This window comes from Astyanax mexicanus, chromosome 7 (assembly GCF_023375975.1).
Source record: "Astyanax mexicanus isolate ESR-SI-001 chromosome 7, AstMex3_surface, whole genome shotgun sequence".
In the NCBI taxonomy this organism is placed as follows: domain Eukaryota; kingdom Metazoa; phylum Chordata; class Actinopteri; order Characiformes; family Acestrorhamphidae; genus Astyanax; species Astyanax mexicanus.
In genome coordinates this window covers 51,562,399-51,580,749 of record NC_064414.1, presented here as the reverse complement: position 1 = coordinate 51,580,749, position 18,351 = coordinate 51,562,399, and the positions used below count along the sequence as shown (strand labels likewise).

Here is an 18,351-nt window from a genome sequence, read left to right as displayed (position 1 = left end):
AATGAAATTCTGAATTATTCCAGCTTCAGGAAATAATGCATACTTGCTGTCTTTGCAGCCGGAATACTAGTCCCAGTTGTCCCCAGGTCTGTTTTATCATAAGTCTTTTTCATGGTATACTGCAGCTGCATACCGAGTTTCCTCAGTCCTGCCCAGTCCCTCTCACAAATACTGCAAATGTTCCTTTTTCTGTTAGATCAGTATACACTCCCCTCCAAACGTACTGGAACAGTGATCAACAGTCCAGCTTTCAGCAGAAGTCAACAGGAACACTTTGTCTGTCTCATTAAAGTAAGATGCAACCAAACCAACTAGGGAAATCTTTATGATAAGCAAGATAATGAGCCAAAATACACTGCCAAAACTACAAAGTTCATCAGGGGCAAGTAGTGACAGGTTTTTAGACTGACTTATTACTATAAAGGTCCTATAGAGAATACATTTCCCTGCTAAAGAGGAGACTAAAGAGAGTAACCCCCCAAAACATATAACAACTGTAAGAGGCTGCAGTAAAAACCTGGAAAAGCAAACAAGAAGTTTATTGAAGAAGTGATTTCATTGCAGTAAAGGATTTGCAACCTGCAACTGCTTATTTTTTTCAGACTATAAAGCGTACTGCATTATAAGTTGCACTATTTATCATGAATTTTATGGTCTATTTTCATATGTACCGGATCATAAGGCACATTAAGTGACACTAGTAAGGATGCCTACATCGAAGTGAACAAGAGTGTTGCCATGTTTCCCTTCTAATGGAGAAGCGCCTAAATGAATGAGCACTGAACGTTAATCTACACAGATTTCTCTTCTGAAAAACGCTTTTTATGTTAGTAAAGCGCTTCTGTTTATTTACAGTCAGTTTATATTTATAACATTTAGTCTAAGAGTGAGTTTTTAGTAAAGTATCTCCAGCACTAAGGCTGGGTGCAGCAGCATTAACATTAGCTTCTAACTGCAGTGCTAGCGGGACATAAATGCCGCCCGATAGCACTAGACTGAGTAACCCTGAGTTTTCTGGTAACCCAGAGCAATATAAGCTAGTTGTTCGTCCCACGTTGGCTTTTTTTAACACGGTAAAGAGCTAGAGCTGCGTTTAGCGCCTAATGCTAATGCTGAGGTACTTAGTGCTGGAGAAACTTCACTGAAAACTCACACTTATAATGCTGTACTTCTGTGTAGTGGCCTTACTGCTCCTTAATACCTGACTGGTAGAATTCATACATAAGGCACATCGGATTATAAGATGATTTTTGTGCACTTTATATATTATTATGTAAATCTTATTCACTTTAATCTATTTTAAGCTAATCCATTTGCTTACAAGTAAAATAAGTAAGTTTAGACAGAAGGTGCTATCTTCTGAACTAAGTATAAGATCCAGATGTAAATACCTGGACATAAAGCTGAAATGTTGATCTTTTGTCATAATTTTTTTATGTCAAACATAAAATGCTTTCAGTCTATAAAAGAAAGAACAGGATTTGCCTTACTGTTCCAATACATTTGGATGGGGGATAAAACTAGAAAGCTATTAGCTGGTAATGACAATCAGCTGACAACACCTAGCAGAATTTATCTCTATTTTGCATATTAGTATTTCAAAGATGCTCTGCTAGACTCTAATTAAGCTGGATAACGTCCCCGACTGACTCACAAATATGCTAATAGCATCAAGGAATTGTTCTTTTGAATGTGTCTTTTTTATCATTACATTCATAAGTAACAAAAAAAAAGAAATTCATTTAATAAAGTGTAAATCAGCTCATTTCAGATCCTGCAAAAGCCCAACAATAAATTTACAGACAATGAAAGAAACAAAGCAAACAGGGAAGGTAAAATTATATAATATCTCTAACCACCTTTCCAAATGTCTCTATTTTTAAAAAACGACATGGAATAGTAACAATGCACTAAGCACTGCACAGCTCTCCTCTACAACTCTATTATGTAAGGTAAATTTATACACCCTTAGGAAAAGGTCACCAATTAAGGTAAAAGAAATGAGGGTGGCAATTACCAAGTGCCTGCTAATTACTGTCATGGAAAATTCAAAGATCGCTGCTTCATTACTGTAATTGAGTTTTCTGACTGACATTTTATATTTTCACAGAGAAAATGAGAAGTAAAAAAACGCTAATGAGAACTTTGCTGTACTACAGTGTAATCATGGCTAAATCTGAATCCAAAAGCACTGCAAGATGGCATTTGCAATTCTAATTAAAGTCTTCCAGGATTTTCACACACTGCTTCTTCTTCTAAAATAGAAGACTCTAAAGTAGCGTGGGTAAACGTTTGCATTGTGCTGTCTTCAGGTCGACATGACATTCGCAACTGCAACTAAAGTCTTCAGAAAAATGCTGCTTAGGTTGTATATAAATTATAACTGTGATTAGTTTGAGTGGCAATGTGTTGATTAAAGGGAATTGATTAACTATTTGTCTGAACTCAAATAAATTAATCCTGTTTTACATAAAAATAGGATCTTCATTCCAACATTACTCAACTATTTTGAGTTTTCTGAAACTCACCATCAGTGTGTAGTTACTCCTCTCAGGCTACCTTAGGTAAAACTTGTAGATTATATATTTTGATTAACTCGCTGGTCTCTGTGTTGTAGGCTGTAGGAGCAAGCATCATTTTCTGAGCTGCAAAAAATATATATTATGTGAACTTAAACTTTATTATGTAATAGGTTACAACAAAAGTTTTAAGTTTAATGAATTTAATGGGATTCACAGTATAAAATATTGTATCAAAATATTTAAAGACATTAACAATACACATTATCTATCATAATGTTTTGACACAGCAGTGGCAGATTCTTAAAAGCTGCTATTCAAATTCTCTACCAGGAATAGCACTGTTAATATTACTTATTATTACTATATTTTCCTTAAACATCATCCAGTTGGGTTCAATGTTTCTTAACTGAGGCGAGTAATAGCTGCAGTTCTTTAAATGTTTTTTTTTTTTTGTGACCTTCTGGATGAGTTGTCTATGCCCTTTTGAAATAATTCTGTTCCATGTTTTCTCCATTAGTAAATAATAGCTCTCACTGTGTCCCAAAACCTTAGAAATTACTTTGCTTTTTTATATTTACTCAGCTTATATTTGGCTGATATTAAAGGTTGTTTGATAATCTGGAAATGTAACTATGAGAAAAATGCAAATACGAAAGAAATCTGTAAGGAGTCAAATATCAAAACAAATTAAATCAAATCAAATGTATTTGTATAGCACTTTTAACAACTGATGTTGTCACAAAGCAGCTTTACAGAAATGTGATCACAGGACAAAATCAGCCAAAACATTAAACATAAAATATACAGAATACAAGAACCCCCAGTACCCAACACAATACTTTGTCATGCCACTGTATCTATTTTTGGAACAGTGTAGAACAGTGTAGAAAATGCCTGATTGTATTTTTAAACTCTTATTAATGCTTAAGTGCTTAATGTCTTTATGTCACTGTGTTTCCTTGTTCATAACCACCAGCACATGGTAATAATCAGTCTTACAACCTACAAATACACTAGTCATTGATTCATATTGTAGGGGGTATGAGTGAGACAGTATGAGACATGCTCTCAATCGATCTCAATTCAATTATGAGGTGGGGGATAAACAAAGGGTGATGTGATTACTTTTGAGAAGATCAGACCGACATGTCAGTGCAAGTCGATTAAATGCAGAGAGATGAGTTTGTGTGTGAATCACTGCCTCCAGAAATAGATAAAATAAGCAATGGCTCATGCAGATTTAAACTCCCAGATAAAACACCCGTGCCTTATATCAGTACTGTTACTACCTTCACATGCTGAGGCCTTGAAATGGAAGACATTTCTAATATGATACTCTTAGCAGAGTGAATGATCAATCCACTAATGAAACTTCATGACTGTGAGCACTGCTCAGTTCCTCAGTACACCACAACACCGCTCGAAGCATTCTGACAGTACTACATACAATTACAACTATACAGAAGCCATAAAATAGTCACAGTAGTTCTTATGTAAGCTTAAATTTACACTGAAAAAGGTAGCCAGGCTTTAAGTAAAAAAATGTACGCTAAAGCTAAGTTACTTTAGCTAATGTTTCTATCCTAGTTCTGTTCTCTCAGCTAGAAAACAGCCAGTTTCTGAAGAGCTAGTAAAATGAGTAAACTTATACCAAGCATGATAAATAATGCTAAACGCTTTCTTTCATTTTAATTATCCGAAAAGAGCGTAGAAAATACTTGCCATTCAGTTCAGCAGTGCTCTAGTACTCAATGCTGTGTTATGCTTCTTTATGAAACACTCCAAATTGTTCTTAATGGCTCTAAAATTGCATATTTTAAAACTTTTACCCTTTTAATCTATCTCTGTTGTTAGTATTGCCCAAACCTACGAAAAAGGTATTAAAAAAATACAATTTATTGGTGGATTTCTGGTTCAAATCCAGGTAATGCAGCTTGCCATCAGCTGCTGGAGCCCAGAGAGAGCACAATTTGCCATCTTTTCCCTCATCACTCCTAGGGTGATGTCATTTCGGCACAAGGCTGCGTCTGTGAGCTGATGTATCAGAACCAAGTCGCTGCACTTTCCTCCGAGCGTTAGCGCCGTGATGCTACTCAGTAATGCTGCATCAGCAGCAGTTCAAAAAGAGGCAGAGTCTGAATTCATATGTATCGGAGGAGGCATGTGCTAGTCTTCACCCTCTTTGTGTTGTGGTACACTAGTGATGGGGATATACAGCTGAGTAGCTGCAGAAAGGGTGGAAAAAATGGCCTAATTAAATTGGGAGAAAATATGAGAAAAATATATATATATACATATAATATAGCTTACATTCTAAAACTGAAAAGTGACACAAGCACAGAGTTGGTGCACAATAAAAGAGCACAATGAGTCAATGACTTTTTTCTATACTGTAGGTGTAAAAGTGATTCTCTGTTACAGTTAAACACACTCTCATTTTACTGTGGTTATGTTTCACCAGTGACAAATATCACCTTGTGCAGTGGATTTTAATGCCATAAATCTGCACACACTGCAAGGATAGGAGCCATAAAACATAAGAGGCTCCGCTCTCCTTGAATAACAATCACCCAAGTGGAGGAGTCAGTCAAAGCTGCCAGTTCAAACTGCCGTATATTTATTAGAGCATTTCTCTGCAAGCTTCAGGATAAATAACAAGGATCAGACAGGTAAAACACAGAACGAGCACCTGTGTACACGACTCACAAACAAAGCAGAACATATGAAAATAACTACATTAAGCCCATATCTCAAAGTCCAGTCCGGCCTAATTGCTTTAATTTAGCGCTGGGCGGTGTGACCAAAAATATATTTCATAGTATTTTTCAAGATTCTGGCGGTTTCACAGAATTTCATGGTATTTAGGGGTGTGCTGTATCATACTGTACGCAATAATATCGCCAAAATTGTTTAATTTCGTGAACGATATTAAACTCTGAAATATCGTGCCATTTCACTCATCCCTAATTATCACTTCAGGGTACGACTTTTTTACTGTTTTTTTAAAAAAGAAAAATTCACACTGTTCTCATTTTCTACTAGAGACAGATTATATCGGTCCAGTATCATTAATTTTACTGCAGCACTGGATATATGGAGATATATGGAGTGCATTATTAGTATTGTGCAGTTGTGTATTCTTGGGGGAAAAAAAATCTGTGTTTTGTCATATCGCCAAGGATATCGTTATCGCAAAAACACCATAAAATATTGTGATATTATTTTAGAGCCATATCGCCCACCCCTAATGATATTTTTATTATTAGTATTATTATTATTATTATTATTATTATTATTATTTATGTAGATATTTTTGTATGACTGGGTTTTATATAGGTTTGTGACTTTACTCTTACTGTACTGTTAGGAGTACTGTAAAGCATACACACGTAAGCTGTAAATTAAGACTCTGATTACTATTGGGTTTAATTTGTCCCACAAAATGTACACAATATATGAAAAAATCAGAAAAACAGCTGAATAATGTAAACAATACACAACAAAACTGTCCACGTCACGCATCGCCGAGATTCGGTGTAGAGCAGGGTGTAGGGTGCGCTGTAGGTTCGTGTAAATTGGCAGGAGTGTAAATTGGCTACAAAGAGCTCAGGCTCCAGTGTGTTAGCTTGTTATGCTAACTGGCTAGTGTTATCTAGCGAGCTGTCCCAGAGTGTTTGTTTGACGGCACTGTTCTACACTGTGCTCTGCAGCGCCTCTAACAGTATGGTGTTATGTGATAAATCCATACTGTTTCTAAACTGACGTATGAACCGCCCAGCACTACTTTATTTTTAGATTTTTATAATTATTAGTTACTTCTGGGATTGATATAGAGGCAAGCAGCACATTTAGGGCGATTTTAGACCAGCACTATTTGGTCTGGTTAAAACAGACTCTGATTGGTTTGTACTCTTAGTGTGGTTTTATTGAACCGGTGTAAAATCAGTAATCGCATTTGGGTGCAGGTCAAAACAATCGGACCGAGACCTGCTAGTGGGGGAACGAACTCTGTAACTGTTTGCTTGTGGTGAGAACGTGATCCAGTCTCGATCCCAGCCAGTTATCAAATATGCATCTTTTATTTGAGCTAAACTGCTGATAAGGCGCAGTTTAATTTGATATATTAGCCATATAACACTATGCTATGAACAAATGCTGTCTCCTGCTCCATGCTGTTTGCACATTCGGTTTGTGCTGTGTTCACTGCTTGCAGCCATGCAAGCCATGCATCTGTGCTGCATGTCCCATTAAAAACACTGTGTTTAAAAGTGCAGTGTCAAATTTCCACCGTTTTGTGCTAAAGCAGCTTCACACTGCATATATATTAATGCTGGAACACAGAATCTTCTTGCTATATTTCTTTTTTCTCGCTCCCGCACCAGACAGCTCTAACCAATCAGAAGAGACAATTTGCTTGCGTGGTTTATTGGTGCACATTTTGGCGCATTTAGGTTTATACCTGTGTGAAACCAAACCAAACAGATGGAGAAAACACTCCAAGTAAACAACTAATCAGAACCATAGAAACCAACTACAAATGAGAAAACGCAAACTATACTTAAAAGACAAACTATACATTTATCACACCTCACACCTGATCAAGCCTCAGACCTGATATTCAGAAAGAGCGTTGAGGGAAATTCAGTTTCACAGCTTGTATCGCAAAGATGAGTGGATGGTGAGTAATCACGCTTGCGATTGTATTAAAAGCATGTGTGTTTGTGTCACCCCTCCTGGCTAAAAAGTAGGAGAGAATGGAAAATAAGGGCCCTTCAGAGGCTTTCTGTCTCCTGCTATAGTGTTATTAGCTTAATGGAGGTGCCAAGCTCATAAGCCTGAATAGGTCCATCTCCCATTGTTTCACGAGCCAGAGAGTAAGTGGTTTTATATCACCTTGCACTGCTACATAACCCACACTCCGTATGAAATACTCTTTAATCTCAGGAGACGCGGGCGAACAGCCTAAGACATTGTTCCCGTCATCACCTCATGAGGCACATCAGAGTAATCAAGTTTAAATTGCCTCTCTCCGGAGAGGGTCAGGCTGCCGCTCTTATTACCGAGGCTCACATCGAGTGTGGCTGAAGTGATGATGCTGAGCGGGAGGGTCGACATGAATGCAAAAAGTGTGTGTGAACATGTGTGTGTGTGTGTGTGTGTGTATGTGCCTGAACTCAGGCATGCATGCAGGTAGGCGTGTGTAAGTGTGTGTGTGTGTGTGTGCCTGTGAATGAGAGTACACAGTGCTAATATGTTCTAATATAACATATTATGCTGTAAGGTGAATAACTGAAGGGTTTGAAGCACAGAAGCAAATGATGATGCTCTCCTCTGAATAACATAAAGAACCATAATTATCTCTTTCCCTTCATTCCTGGGAAAAACACAATTACTGAAAAAATAACCGTATGGTGATGAGTTAAGAGAACAGATGGAAAAATGCATACGGTCCATTAGGTTCCAGCATGTGATACCATTCCCGTACCTACTCAATTAGACACTCAGTTACGTAATTCCATGTGGTCTCATCATTTGCCTGAGCAAAAATAAATTGCACAGTAAATTGCATTCAGTAAAATGCTCAAGATGGATGAATTCAAAAGAAATTCTGTGACGTTTGGTAGCAAAAAGTGTAATAACTTCACTAGATCTCTCACCCAGAGTTGTTATATTAGTGAGTGTTGTTATGACCATAATAAAGCCCCACCTCCCAATCGAACTTCCAACTTGATATAATAACTGAATTATGGCTATAGTTCTCTCGAGGTCTTAGTTATTATCCTCGCTATAACAGAATTTAGCTGGCGGCCCAATGCTGGCTCGGTTAACAGACTGAGGGTGTCAATGGTGATGGGTAACAGCTAACTGGTGATGCAAACTGTTTTCCAAGCTAAATTAAAAGACTGTTTTTTTATAACAGAATGATATTACTGTGCTGGTTAGACAGTGTACATTAAGCTGTTTGGTATATCTGTAACTAATTTATATCTTGTACATTACTGTGGTCCTCGGGCATTAATTTCAGAACCGCAATATGTAGTTACTGGCTCAAAGTGACCCTTGGGCACATACGGAATTATTCCAAAGCCCTATGTATCCATGTACATATGTCCACATGTGTATTGTATGTATATATGGATATGGTGACTAGTGAGTATTAGCAGTGAAGTAAAATTTCATGACCTGAAATTTTGACCCAAAATTGAGCTTGTACTTCACTGAATATTAATGTATTTACTACTGACCATCACCCAGTAGCCGATGCAGCTTAATCATCATTATTAAAGAAATCGATGCTTCAGGATCCACTAACACATTTTAACACCCCACACTTAACAGGGCAGAAGGACATACAGCCACAGTAACATGCAATGGAAAAACACCAACCCACATATCTCCACTGAGTACACCTCTGCAGACAACCCATCAATCAATCATTCTCTCTCATCTTTCACATCTTTCTTTCTACTGCAATTCAGTGCAAACTACGCATCTAAGGAAAGCGTTTGGCCCAGTCGACTCACATTTTCTTTGAATGGAGATTATATGTGGGGGGATAAGTCATTCATCAAACATATAATTTGGTCACTATTCAATTGTTTCATAGCCAACAACCTATTATTGCAGGAAATTGAAGTCTACCCTTGTGTCACACCAAATTGAAGCTCTGGGTGGAAAACACTGAATTCTTCATGACAAGGCCTAGGAGACTAATCACGAAATAGCTTCCATTTCCCCTCCATAATTTCATCCAAACTCCCACACAATAGATTCTTCTCCTTTCCTCATTGTGGAATCATGTGTGTAGAGAGAAATGTGTGTGTGGGTGTATGTGTGTGTGTGTGTGTGCCCCTGTCCACAATTCTGCTCAAATCATTCGATGCACTCTTCACCCATGCTCCCATTGTCAGTCTGACTCGTGCATTACCATAACGCATCTCTCTGCTACGGCACGGAGGGTAATTGCAATTACTACATCTCTCTTCCTCTTGTCACTTTGCAGGCAAATGGAAAGCGACGATAACGTTCTTCCGTTTGCTGGCACGACGTAAACACGGGTGGTTCAAAGAGGGATCTGAGGACAGCCGGCTGAAAGAGCCAGAGGTTGTGTCGCCCTCTGCCTGCTCTGTGCTCTCGCCTGTTGGTTGACAGCGGCAAAACCTCTCGTTATCGCCGCGCTATCTGTGACTAAAGTGCAGGGTCTGGCTGTTGTCAGCAGGGTGATGGGCAATGGCCTGCTCAGATGGGATTTAGCTGATTGTGTGGATGGGATGTGTGGAACGCTCTATCGTCTGTCCCTGCGCTGAATACAATGCTTGACGCTTGTTTAAAAAAATCGAGAGGAGGTTATCAGTGCCGGCACGCACTTATCAACATGTGTCCGTCTCATAATGGTGGCATTGTGCGAACCACCCATTGAGACTACATGGGCTCTGTTTACCCTTGAGAGGGCTTAGCAGTGAACTGTCACAGGCTGTTCTGCACACGTCTCTACAATAATATAGAAAAGAGAGTTGGATAGAGAGAGAGAGAGAGAGAGAGAGAGAGAGAAGCAAAGCAAACCAGAGGGAAGAAAAAGACCATAAAACAGGCGCATTAGAAGTCTGGGTCTGGGTTTCAGATCATTCGCTGGACTTCGCGTTTCCTCAGGACTGATATTCATTTAAGCTTCATCCAGCATCAATGACAGAGGGTTTTAGTGATCAGAGGCCTGATCCAATCACAACTAATTGCTATTGGCCGACCAAGGAGGACATATATAGAGGGAGTTAGTCACCAGTGTTCTCAAGGGCTTATCAGTGCCGGAGCAATAGCTGAGCTGTCAATTATCTTTCCCCTTCTGACAGAGGCACAATAAAAGGCAAGGATCTTTCATCCGGGGTGGAAAACTCCAGTTTTCTGAGACAGGAAATGTGTGACACCTAGGGGATTGCGCCTGATCCCAGGGTGTCCTCGTTCCTGCACTGCCACTGAAGACGAGCCTCCTCCCTGCACAGCGCTCTCAATCAACTAATCATAATCTCATAAAAAAGAAACTGCTAGAGAATCAATAGGCTGCTATCTTGAATTCGCTTTGCTACGAGACATTACACATGCCGTGAGAACCATTAATGAAGTGGCTCTGAGGTATGAAGCACTTTTAAATGATCCGGGCAGAAAACAAAAGCAGGGGACAAAGGCTAATAGAGGAAAGGCCTACCTGTCACACTGCTTCTAATTGCATTAGATTATTGCACAGGCAAGCATGCCAGATCTGTCAGATGCATTTTGAGTGGGGTGCAGAACACAAGAGGCGGTCAGCAGAAGGGGAAAGGCAGGACCCTTGTACAAGGTCCGCTGATATTTTTGTCCCTGTGAACAGTGGAGCTGCTGCTCACTGATTTGGCTGTAATGAAGTGAGTGGCTTTGCACCGCGTGGCCCGCCCAGGGCCAAAGCCACGCAAACCCGGACAAAATGAATGAGAAAGAAGCAATTACCCAACGCAATAAACAGACTCAGGTTTCTCCCCAGAGTGTTGGTAATGCATCATTGTAGCTGAAACCTGAAGCAGGCGGGAGCCGTGCAGCAGAATCTGAACCAAAAAAACATGCCAGTTCTTTCCACCTTCCTTTAAAAAATGATCTGCACTTCTCTCAACACAATCATATCTAATAAAATGTAAAGCCAACACTTTACTTGGAATCAGAACTGTCTGCCTAGTAGACAGTTTCTAATTGTCATACTTTATGATTTCCCAGGGAACACAAACATGTATGATGAAATAAATGCCTGGAAGAAAACTGAGCGACTGCTCATTAGAGCCAACTAGCTTAGTAAGCATCCTCTGCAAGAGCTCAATTTACATCTAGCCTATAAGAGCTCGCTGTTAATAATAAGCCCACCAGTCATATTTTACCTTCACCTCTCACCGAAATCTTTCTGACACAAGTGAGAAAATGACTGAGAGCCGCTAAATGAACATTCAGTGGCAGATTTCGGCAGATGCACACAATTATAACCCATAATTGCACTTAACCTCCTGCCTAGAACAAAAATCTTTCTGTGTGATATTTTTTTGCCTAAAGGCAAATCTGCTGGCTTCCTAAGTGCTCCTACATAAATAATCATGTGGGATGCAAGTGCACGGCAGTGTAGGATCGACTGGAAGCTTGGCGAAGCGCATAAAGACATGTTTGGCCATTTTGGTCTAAATAACAAGGTGGGATCTTTTTTTTTATTTTCTGGTATACACACTATACACAATTTAGGACTTACATCAGCTCAGAAAATATGTGGCCAAGCATACCCACTAGGAAATGAAGCCAGACTGCTGCATGATATTAAAGCTCTCCTGGATGGGTATAGCAAAAATAAAAAAAAACATGAGCACAAAACAGAGAGCACGTATGCCGCATTTTTTGGACTATAAGGCGCACTTAAAATCCTTAAAATTGCCTTATAATCCGGCGCGCCTTATGTATAGATTCTAGCAGTCAGGTATTAAGAAGCAGTAAAGCCACTCTGCTGTCTGCTGAACTACAGCGTTATAAGGGTGAGTTTTCATTGAAGTTCCTCCAGCACTAAGGCTGGGTGCAGCAGCATTAGCATTAGCCACTTACTGCAGCGCTAGTGAGTATATCGGACTGTAGTCTGCGTGTTTGCCATGTTAAAATAAGTTACTTGGAAACAACCGCTAGCTGATAGCACCCTGGGTTACCAGAACACTCAGGGTTCCTCAGTGTAGTGCTATTAGGTGGTGTTTCTGTCCTGTTGGCACTGCGGTTAGCGGATAATGCTACTGCCTTAGTGCTGGAGATACTTCACTGAAAACTCGCCCTTAGACAACCTTGTTCACTTTGATGAAGGCATAATGCACCTATGTACCTAGAAGGAGCGCACAAATACAACAATGCAATCCAAATCCAAGCAATTCAAGTGTAAGTGTAGTTCAATATTAATTAGTTTACAGTAAAACATCACAGATACACTATACATACGAAAGTATTGGAACACATGCTCACGTTTGTTTCTTCTGAAATCATGGCCATTAAAAGAAACATCCTGAGCATACTAATGCTTTTGTCAATGACTGCGATCAATTCCTCCCAGGAATGTTCCAAATACTTAAAAAAGCCTTTTCTGGGCAACCTTTTCTAAAGACAAAAATAGTGAGCAGATGTCTCAACACATCTGTCCACACTGAGTACCTCTGCAACAAAACTACAGTGGAAAATCTGAATGCTAAACATAATAATGGGCAAAGTCATTTAAGAACCCAAAGGATGCAACAACATAAAGAACACATACTGAGAAACATGAGCAACAGTGTTGGGTTTAATACTATCTCTCTATGATACTATCTCTCTTTCAGTGTATAAAAAAAGACATGGGTCACCCCAGACCACTCGATAGGACGTGCTGATGTAAATAAAGAAGCAGTTTGGGAGCTTCACTCACCTGTTCTCCAGGTTCAGGAGACTTCATCAGGTGTTTCTCTCTGTACAGTGACCACAGACCCACGTTGGGCAGGAAGATGAGCGTCACGGTGAACAGAAAGGCCATCTGCAGGACACGCTTCTGCCTCCGCTTCATCGTGGTGAGGAGGACTCGGAGCACAGTGCTGCCGCTGCTAATGCTGCTGCTGCTGCTGCTGCTATTGTTGGAGATGAAGGGGGACAAGCAGTGGAGGGGCTTCTATCACTTTGGCCACGAAAACGCACCGCCTTCTCTCACACACCACGAGAAAGTTTCCCCTGAAACAGAGGGAGAGAGGGGGTTACATAGGGCTAGGCAATGCAATATCCCAATATTTTATTGTACTGTCATTTGGAAAGTATGATACTGGAGAAATACATACATTGAAATTAATGTTAGAATTTTTACCTGAAATGATATAATCAATCCAAAAGGTAATGATAATAATAATGATAATTGATATTGTGCAGATATTTAATTTGCCTTATTTGAAATTGCCTTTTTTCATTTCATGGAAATGAACCGAGTCGTTACACTTTCCTCCAAGCAATGTTGCATCAGCATCAGTTCGAAAAGAGGTGGTGGCTGACTTCACATGTATTAGAGGAGGCGTGTGCTAGTCTTCACCCTCCTGGTGTGTTGGGGCAATTCTAGTGACAGGGGGAGTCCTAATGAGTGGGTTGGGTAATTGGCTGAGTAAAATTGGGGAGAAAATGGGGAAAAAAGTAGAAATAAAATAATAATAAAATGGATCAAATGCATGTTATATTAGAGAGAGTATATTTAATCCTGTTTAATTGGACACAATGCAAAAAAGCAAAAAAAATGTAACAAAATTGCAATTACTTTTATGTATCTGTATCTGTCTGTCTTCAGTATTGTGATATAACATTCCCACCCTTTTGTTCAGTCCTAATGAAGGTTACCAGTGTATCTGCACATTTCCTAAATCCAAATGTAATGACCTTTAAGACCTTTTTAATACCCATAACAAAAAGAGATTAAATTCCAATACCAACCCTGAGGCTTTAATATTATATTTCCATCAACTGAGCATAAAGACAGAACACAATATACGTCCATGTGACATTTTCAGAGTTATTGTACCAATTAAAAGCAGTATTTTCCTTCCTTTTCTCAGCTAAACTGTTCAGTGAGTTTGACAAGAACTTTTCTCTCTTTCCTTTCAGGTGTGTGGTGACAGATTAAAAAAATATAAAAATATATCTTGGCAAATTTATTAACTTCAATCTAGTGAACGCATTTAATATCTCTTATACTCCCTATTGTGATGTAATCTTGAAAGCAAAAATGTGCACAGTTTCATTTCTCTACTCTATTTATTGCTTTAAAGAACTTTTTAATACCATTACTGCTGAGAAAATGTGTATACATGCTGCTACAGAGAGCTATAATTTAATTAATTAATTTCCTGCGACTAATGCAAACAAACTACATTTTGAAGGTACAATATATAGTTTTAAAATACCTGCATTGCAAAATTAATATTATTACCCAACAACATAAATCCCTGAACAAGACAGTTTGAGAGCTATAACTGCCTCTCTTTTATAGCAAGTCATAGTGTCTGCAGTACTACAGTAGAATAAAGCTAAAATTAAACATACCTGTAGAATATTTAATAACCTTACCTGTAGGATAAAATAGGATAAAGTAGGATAAAACATTTGTGCAAATACCAAGCAAAGTTGATCTTAGTTCTCTAGAAGCTTTGCCACTCTTTTCAGTTTTGCATAAATTAAATAGCCTATATGGGTTTTGCAATTAACTGCAAAACTATAACTTAATAATAATAATATTTAATAATACCCAAGCAGAGATATAAAAAAAGCACAATATGACAAAATAAATGAGCTATTGTTCTGTATAAATTATTGGCCTTTTTTTGCTTAATGAAAAAGTGATTTTCTGGCCATTTTCGACCAACCAAATTTAGTTGCCAAATATTCAGTGCACCCCTAATAAACACGCAAATTTGGTTGACAAATTTGGTGCTTCTTTGCCATTTTGACCAAACACATTTTGTTGCCAAATAGGTGTGGGTGATATGCCTGTAATATAGCATCATGGTATTTTCGGGTACTTTTGCGATACTTATTATATTGGCGATATAAAGTCGCAAAACAAATGTGATCAAATTCAAGAATTACCTACTGCAACAAAATAAAAATGTATTTTTTAATACAGTTTCTAACATTCAGTAGAAACAAAACTGGTAAACTTTTGTCTATTTTGCAAACAACAGTAGCTTATATTTAGCGCATTCATATAAACTGCAAACATAAACAATAGTACAAAAATATGTTTAAAACTTCACTTACATAACAGAACACTTTTAAGACAGAATACTGCCATTACTTTCATGATAAGTTTTTACTTAACTTACTAACGATATTAGTGTCATGATATATTGTGTACGATAGGATATGGCCACACCTCTTGCAAAATATTCAAGTATATTAGTACCTGGCAAACTACAAAATATATTTGGTTGCCAAATATCCAGTGTATCCCTAATAAACAGATACATTTGGTTGACAAATATTGAGCTTTTCTGCCATTTTATCCAAACATATTTTGTTGCCAAATAGGTGTGGGCGATATGTCCGTAATATAACATCATGATATTTTAGGGTCTTTCATACTGTTGCGATAAAGATATTAATGGCGATATGACAATTTTTTTCAAGAATATAAGGTTACAAGGGCAACAAAATAAACTTAATATTTAGTATTGTAAACGGTTTCAAACATTCAGTAGAAACAAAACAAAATTTGTAAACTTTTGTCTACTTGGAAAAAAATTATATTAACTACAAAAATAAACAATTATACAAAAATACCCACAAGTTCCACTTTCAGCCACTTTCAAAATAGAATACTGCCATTATTACCATGATAAATGTTTGCTTACTTAGCTATGATATTAGTGTCATGATATGTCACACTGCTCTTGCAAAATATTCAGTATATCAATAGTAAACTCATACATGTGTTTGCCAAATATTCAGTACATCCTAGTAAACATAAATCTGGTTGCTAAATACGAGTTGTAACATTATCCCTGGTAAACACAAACTTGGTTTCCAAAAATGCAGTGTATCGCTAGTTAGATTAGTAAACACGGCTACCTGTAGGACCCATTAGCCACAATACTACTAGATTGTATATTGTGCCTTTAAGACGCTTTTTAAGACTTTTTAAGGATTGGTTGTTACACTGGGTTACGAAGACTGACGTTACACAGGCTGACAAGAGAGAAACAAAACAAATTAACGTTAAAAACGGCACGTAATGGAGAAAAAACACAGATAATGTGGCTAACCAGCTGGCTGGACACATCCTCCAACACTTTATTGCCGTTACAATGAACAAATCACGGTTTTATCCACCGTTTCCTTCATCTAAGCTGCAAAAACACCGAATTTAAGGCTGTTTTAACGTTAACACGCGATTAGCCTGGAAGTAACGGGTTAAAATCGGTAAAAATGATGAAAACCACTCACTGTAGAGGCGTGTTTGCATGTTGACACTCACACACACACTCTCACACACTCTCACACACACATACACACACACACACTCCTCCAAAAACACACACACGCGCTCGCGCCGCTCGGTAATCCTCCTCCTCTGTCCGTATATAATAAGCGGCGTTGCTCCTCAACTCTCTCCTCCTCGCAGCCCGGCGGTTTAAACAATCCCAGCGTTTTTACCCGTTTTAACGGTCACGCCACGCTCAAATTCAAATTCAAATTTGAACCGCGCCGCGCGCTCCCTCCTCGCTCGAGCGTTCCATCAGAGTGCTCCTGTTGCAGGTTATTAACTGTGTTTCTGCTCGTCTCGCGCGCGCGTCCTCGCTCATTCCAGGCTCGCGGCTCTGCGCTCCGTCCTCGCGCGCCTTCCCATCGCCTCGGTGTGTGTATGTGTGTGCGTGCGTGTGCGCGCGCGCAGCGAGGAAGCCACGTGTGTGCGCGCGCGGTAGCCGAGCGTCGGTGCAGCCGGACGAAGGAGAGGGGCTGGTGGGGAAGATCTGATACACACACAATACACACTATACACACATACACACGTATTAAAGTTGACAAACATATACACACGTACACAAACACAAATGTACATAATACTTATACACAAACACACGTACACAATACATGTACACAAACACACAGGTACACAAAACATATATAGAAACACACATGTACACATATTCACAAACACACTTGTACACAATACATACACAAACACACTCAATACATATACACAAACACATGTACTAAATACACATACACCATACATATAAACACACCTGTACACACACACACACACAGTTAATCAGTCATAAACAAATACACTCACAAACACATATGTTAAATTGACATCACTTCATACTATAACAAAATGCACACACACACAGCTAGATATCAAACATATAATCACACTTTCAAATGATGAAACACATGCACAATTACATCAATTACATGCTGTAACAACATGCATAACAACAGACATAAACACACATACACACACACACACACACATATGGGTGCCCCCCACAAACACTTATATTCAAATGGCATAATGATAAAACAAGATGCACACAGTAAGCATATATACAGTATATATAACACACACAGATATTAAAGTTAACAAACACAGAAAGGAACAGTGCAGAGGCACTGTATGTATATATATATATATATATATATATATATATATATATATATATATATATATATATATATATATATATATATATACAAACTCTCAAGCAAACACACAGTTCAGCTCTGACATAAACAAGCACACAAACAGACACATATGTTCAAATGATATAATGATACAATAATATGCACACACACACAGCTAGATATCATACATATAATCCACCTCCCAACACACAAACACACACACACACAGTGAAGCTTTCACACAATCAAACACACCGTCTATACAAACACACATCCACATAACATGATTGCATGCATAAACACACACACACAAACATCTAGATAGCATAAGTGCCCCCCACCCCCACACACTGTCAATGTACTGTATATATACATACACACAGCTACTACATATACACAAATGCACATCCAAACACACACACACACACATGTACACTTTAAGTTAACAGACACATGCAGTAACAGTGTAGAATCATTTAAACACAATCATATGGCATAACTGCATTCTTTGTATAACAACATGCATAAACAGCAAACATTTAAAATGCACCCCACCTACATTACATATATACAAACACACACACAGTCATGCATTAACTTGTGCAAATACACATCAACGTAGATAAGGCATATATATCAAATAGGCTTTAGGCATACATAA

At 38.5% G+C, this 18,351-nt stretch overlaps 1 protein-coding gene across 1 annotated transcript in view; it reads right to left on the bottom strand.

The window, feature by feature from the left end:
• Positions 1 to 16,930, bottom strand: part of galntl6 (polypeptide N-acetylgalactosaminyltransferase like 6) — a 313,700-nt gene extending 296,770 nt beyond the window's left edge. Inside the window, exons 1-2 of the mRNA XM_007232148.4 lie at positions 16,506 to 16,930; positions 12,961 to 13,256 (exon numbers count right to left, since the gene is read on the bottom strand). Of these exons, the coding sequence (XP_007232210.2) occupies positions 12,961 to 13,095 (135 nt within the window). The 5' untranslated portion in view covers positions 13,096 to 13,256; positions 16,506 to 16,930. The remainder of the gene's footprint in view (positions 1 to 12,960; positions 13,257 to 16,505) is intronic.
• Positions 16,931 to 18,351: the final 1,421 nt, after the last annotated feature.